This window comes from Nicotiana attenuata, chromosome 12 (assembly GCF_001879085.1).
Source record: "Nicotiana attenuata strain UT chromosome 12, NIATTr2, whole genome shotgun sequence".
NCBI classification, from domain to species: Eukaryota; Viridiplantae; Streptophyta; class Magnoliopsida; order Solanales; family Solanaceae; genus Nicotiana; species Nicotiana attenuata.
This window is the reverse complement of record NC_032000.1, coordinates 22,194,291-22,198,251: the sequence shown is the minus strand read 5'-3', so window position 1 is coordinate 22,198,251 and position 3,961 is coordinate 22,194,291. Positions and strand designations below refer to the sequence as shown.

General features: G+C 34.2%; 1 protein-coding gene across 1 annotated transcript; it reads left to right on the top strand.

Annotated features, from left to right (window-relative positions):
• On the top strand, positions 1,121 to 3,642 carry LOC109235417 (putative uncharacterized protein DDB_G0286901). The gene is made up of 2 exons (XM_019401517.1): positions 1,121 to 1,689; positions 1,850 to 3,642. The coding sequence occupies exon 2, from the start codon at positions 1,928 to 1,930 to the stop codon at positions 3,335 to 3,337; it is 1,410 nt and encodes a 469-aa protein (XP_019257062.1). The 5' UTR covers positions 1,121 to 1,689; positions 1,850 to 1,927; the 3' UTR covers positions 3,338 to 3,642.

Sequence of the window (3,961 nt, the reverse complement as noted above, 5' to 3'; positions counted from 1 at the left end):
ATACGGAAGAACTTCAACAACGAATAGGAATATTTTGGTGCGAATAATTATGGTTAGAAGCAGAATTAGAGATATAGCTACGGATTTGACCGAACAAAATAATTTTAGTTAAAATCTTGTATTTATATTAAAAAGATTAATTGAATAGATATAAATAATTTATCCAAAATTAAGTAAGCTATCTTTGTTAGAATTAGAAATTTATAAACTCAAAATTATGATCTACCTCTATTATGGCTACCAACATGTGCCAATACTAATTCCTGACGTGGAGGGTAGAAGATTCCATGTGTTAAATTATTTTATAATGTTTCAAGCAAGTTTCTGGATGGTCCATTCTGACTTGGTCAAAGGATGAGGTATACAATTGCATCTGTTATGTATCAAGTTTTGTTAACCGAATTTCCTTTAAATAAAATATATTGGATTGATTCCATTATATGCATGTTATTCTTCTAATTATAAAAAATATAGTCACAAGCGGATTTTCCGTGATGCTAGGCAGTGCATGACTCATGAATAAAAAAGAATACTATTCATATAACTAGAAAATAAATAGAGCACAAAGTGATGGAAAAAGAAAAAATTTTGATTTGAGAAACGTTAGCCGTCACTTTCTCATTAAGTATATCATTTGATTGATAAAAACCAGAATTGTAATTGTCAATATGTTTTTTAAAGCATGGATAATCCAATTAAATTTAGAGAATTTGCAGTTTTGAGAAGCTCCTAAATTGTCTTAATTAAAAATGAATTGTTGATTAGCACTAGATTTCAATCTATGGATTCACTTAATATTATACTCTACGATAACGATTCAGAATGTAAGTTATATGAGCTCAACTTTTAAAGTTGTTATATAGCATTGAACTAATTATACTTTTAAAATTATAAATTTATATTTTGTTGCAATTTCAATAAAATTTTCATATAAATTTATGCATCTGGTGTATTATTTAGATGAATCCGACAGCGGAAGCCTATATCCGCCTCTGTTAAATTCACAAGACAGCTTAAGCAAGTTTAGTTGGCTACCCACTCTTTAAGTATAAAAATTGTTCTTTTAGATATCCTTTTCACTTCATTATAATATACTACTCGTATAGTACATTTGTCTTTCTTCCCTTACATGTTTCCATATGAAACTTTTCTTGTATTCATTTTTCTTGTTTTCACACTTAAATCTAAAGGGTTCGCCAACTATTCTTTTCCCCCCTTTTATTATCTCTCTCACTATCTATCTCTTTGAGTTTGACCCGTTGCCACCTAGCGGCAGCTTCTTTGCTCCCCTCCAATGGCTACCCCACCACCCACCCAGTCCCCCACCTAGGCTTTCCTTTTCCTAATTGTATAGGAAAAAACGTAAGCTTTTTACTTGTTGCATCTTTTTCAGAGCCCCCTCCTCTTTCTCTCAAACCAATCCCTTATTTAACCTTTCCTCTCTCCTTTCTTTTCTCTCTTTCCCCTTTCTCTCAAACCCTAATCTACAGGCGTTTTTATTTGGAACAATCGAAATGCAGAATATCTGATCCAAGAACTCAAAATCAAATCTTTTTACCTTTTTTTACAGCCCCAGATTTTTTTTTATTAATATTGTTCGAGTTCAAGCTTGTGGTCCAAGAAAGTGAGCTTGATGAGCTAACTCCATTGTTTAGATCATCTATCATCAGAACTTTTCAAGATATATGGGTACTTTTTTTAAATCTTTTCTCGAATCTACTATACTGTTTTTTATAATTGTTTTTTGTTTTCTTGGGCTTATAACCTCTTTCTGGATTAATCTCTATATTGGTGCTTCCTAGCTCAGAATCTTATTCAAACTTTGCAACTATCGCTTTCTCTTTTGCAGGTTTTAGTAAATATACTAGCTCTTAGACTTTCCTTTCCCTATTCTTTTTTCTTGACCTTTTAACTACATTAGAAGCCAATGGATTCTGGGAATAGTGGTAGTATGCAATCTTCAAGTGGTGGGGATGAAGAGTATGATTCACGTGGAGAATCCATCTCTACTTTCTTGAATAATAATAATAATAATCCTACTCTCCATTTTGGTTCAATATCTTCTAATAATAATCCACCTCCACCTTTTCTTTCTCACCACCAACATCCCACTTTCTTTGATCCTCACTCACAAAATCTTGACACCAATTTCCCACAAAATGCAAACTCTCAGTTTAATACTAATGATCTCATTTGGTCACAACGGGGTCTAAGATCTGACCAAAACTTCAACAACTTTGGTACATCCTCAGCAAATGCTACTCAAGTTGTTCTTCATCAAAACCTTTTTTCTGGTTCATCTTCAGTACCACTACAACAATCTTCAATTGAAACTGCGGGTAATGTTATACAACGGGCTTCGAACTCGGCCCAGCCCGAACATCAGCCCAATGTGGTAAAAAATCCGAAAAAACGGACCAGGGCATCAAGGAGGGCGCCAACCACTGTCCTTACTACTGACACCACAAATTTTCGACAAATGGTTCAAGAATTTACTGGCATCCCTACGGCTCCGTTTACTGGTTCAGCCTACACTCGCCGCCTTGATCTTTTCTCAACAGCTGGCTCGGCGATGAGGTCGGGTCATTTGGATACTCTTGGACTACTTTACCCTTCAAGGCCTTCAGCACAAAAGGTTAATCAAGTATCTCCATTTATGCCACAATTATCTTCTTCTACTAGTACTTCTTCATCATCACTATTGAGTTCTAGCATGATTGATGCTTTAATGCCAACAAATAACAATACTGGAAACAACAACTCTATAATTGGTGGTACTAGTAGTACCTCGGCCTCGACCTCTACCTCAACAAATTTTCAGCTAGGTTCTGATCATCTTGGAATGCAAAAACAAGCACAAAACTTGTTCAACATGCAGAATCAGATTCTTTCATTTAAGCAGCATCATCCATTGGTTAATAATGCACAGGTTTTCGGCACCAAGTCATCACAAGGAACAAATAGTACTATTGTTCCTTCTTTAGATGAACTTGGAATAAGTCATGATCAGCAAGTCAGTGCAAATCTGATCAGTGGATATCAAGGGGGAATTTCTAGTCAAACAAGAAATGATGGAAATAATCTTTCAAGATTGTGGAGATCAGGTGGTAATGGTCAGAATGATGGGGGTCAAGAAAATCAGCTGAGATCTTTTGGTGGTAACAACAATAATAACAATGGTGGAAATTCATCACAACAACATGTTAGTGGTTATAAGTTTAATTGTTCTGGTAATTCTTCTACATCAGAATTCCATAATCATGAGAAGGGTTTGGAAAATGTGTGCTCAACAGGTGAAGGACCAGTTTCTTCTTGGACTAATTGCCCTTCCGAGTAGAATTAAGAAGAAACAATCACAGCTGACGATTAAAAGAAATTGTTAACCTGAGAAAGTTAGTATTTCGCGCAATGGGATAGAATTCATTAATGACTCATGAGATCACTTTGGTGAGCTTTTCCTTTAAATTATTGTATTCCGTTTTTTGTTTAATTATATACTCCTCCTAATACACATGTAGATATAGCATATTTTGTACTCCTTTTGATGATTAAATATTTGGTAGAATATATGGGAATTGTGGGAAGGTATTATCTGGTTGTTTTGTTCGTATATAATCATAAGGTGGTTGCTTTTTTCTTTTATATTTTTTGGTTTTAAGTATGCACCGATCGTATTGTAAGGTAGAATCTTTGAGAATAGACTTTATTAGGCAAAATCCTTGAATTTTTTTTAATAAAAATCAAACTTGTCAGCAATGGCATGCGTACTGATCAGTATTTACGGTGTTACGTGTTATTCCTATAACACATTTTGCATTTCCCCAATACCTAACAAGTATTTAAGAAATTTTATGCAAAACAACCAAAGTATTTGTATATCTGTAAAAAAATTGTGAGTATTACCTACTCCCTCTGTTCCAATTTATGTGAACCTATTTCCTTTTTGGTCCGTTCCAAAAAA

Bases quoted from the DNA above. Each gene is read 5' to 3' on its own strand.
- LOC109235417 (XM_019401517.1), top strand. From the start codon at position 1,928: ATGGATTCTGGGAATAGTGGTAGTATGCAATCTTCAAGTGGTGGGGAT.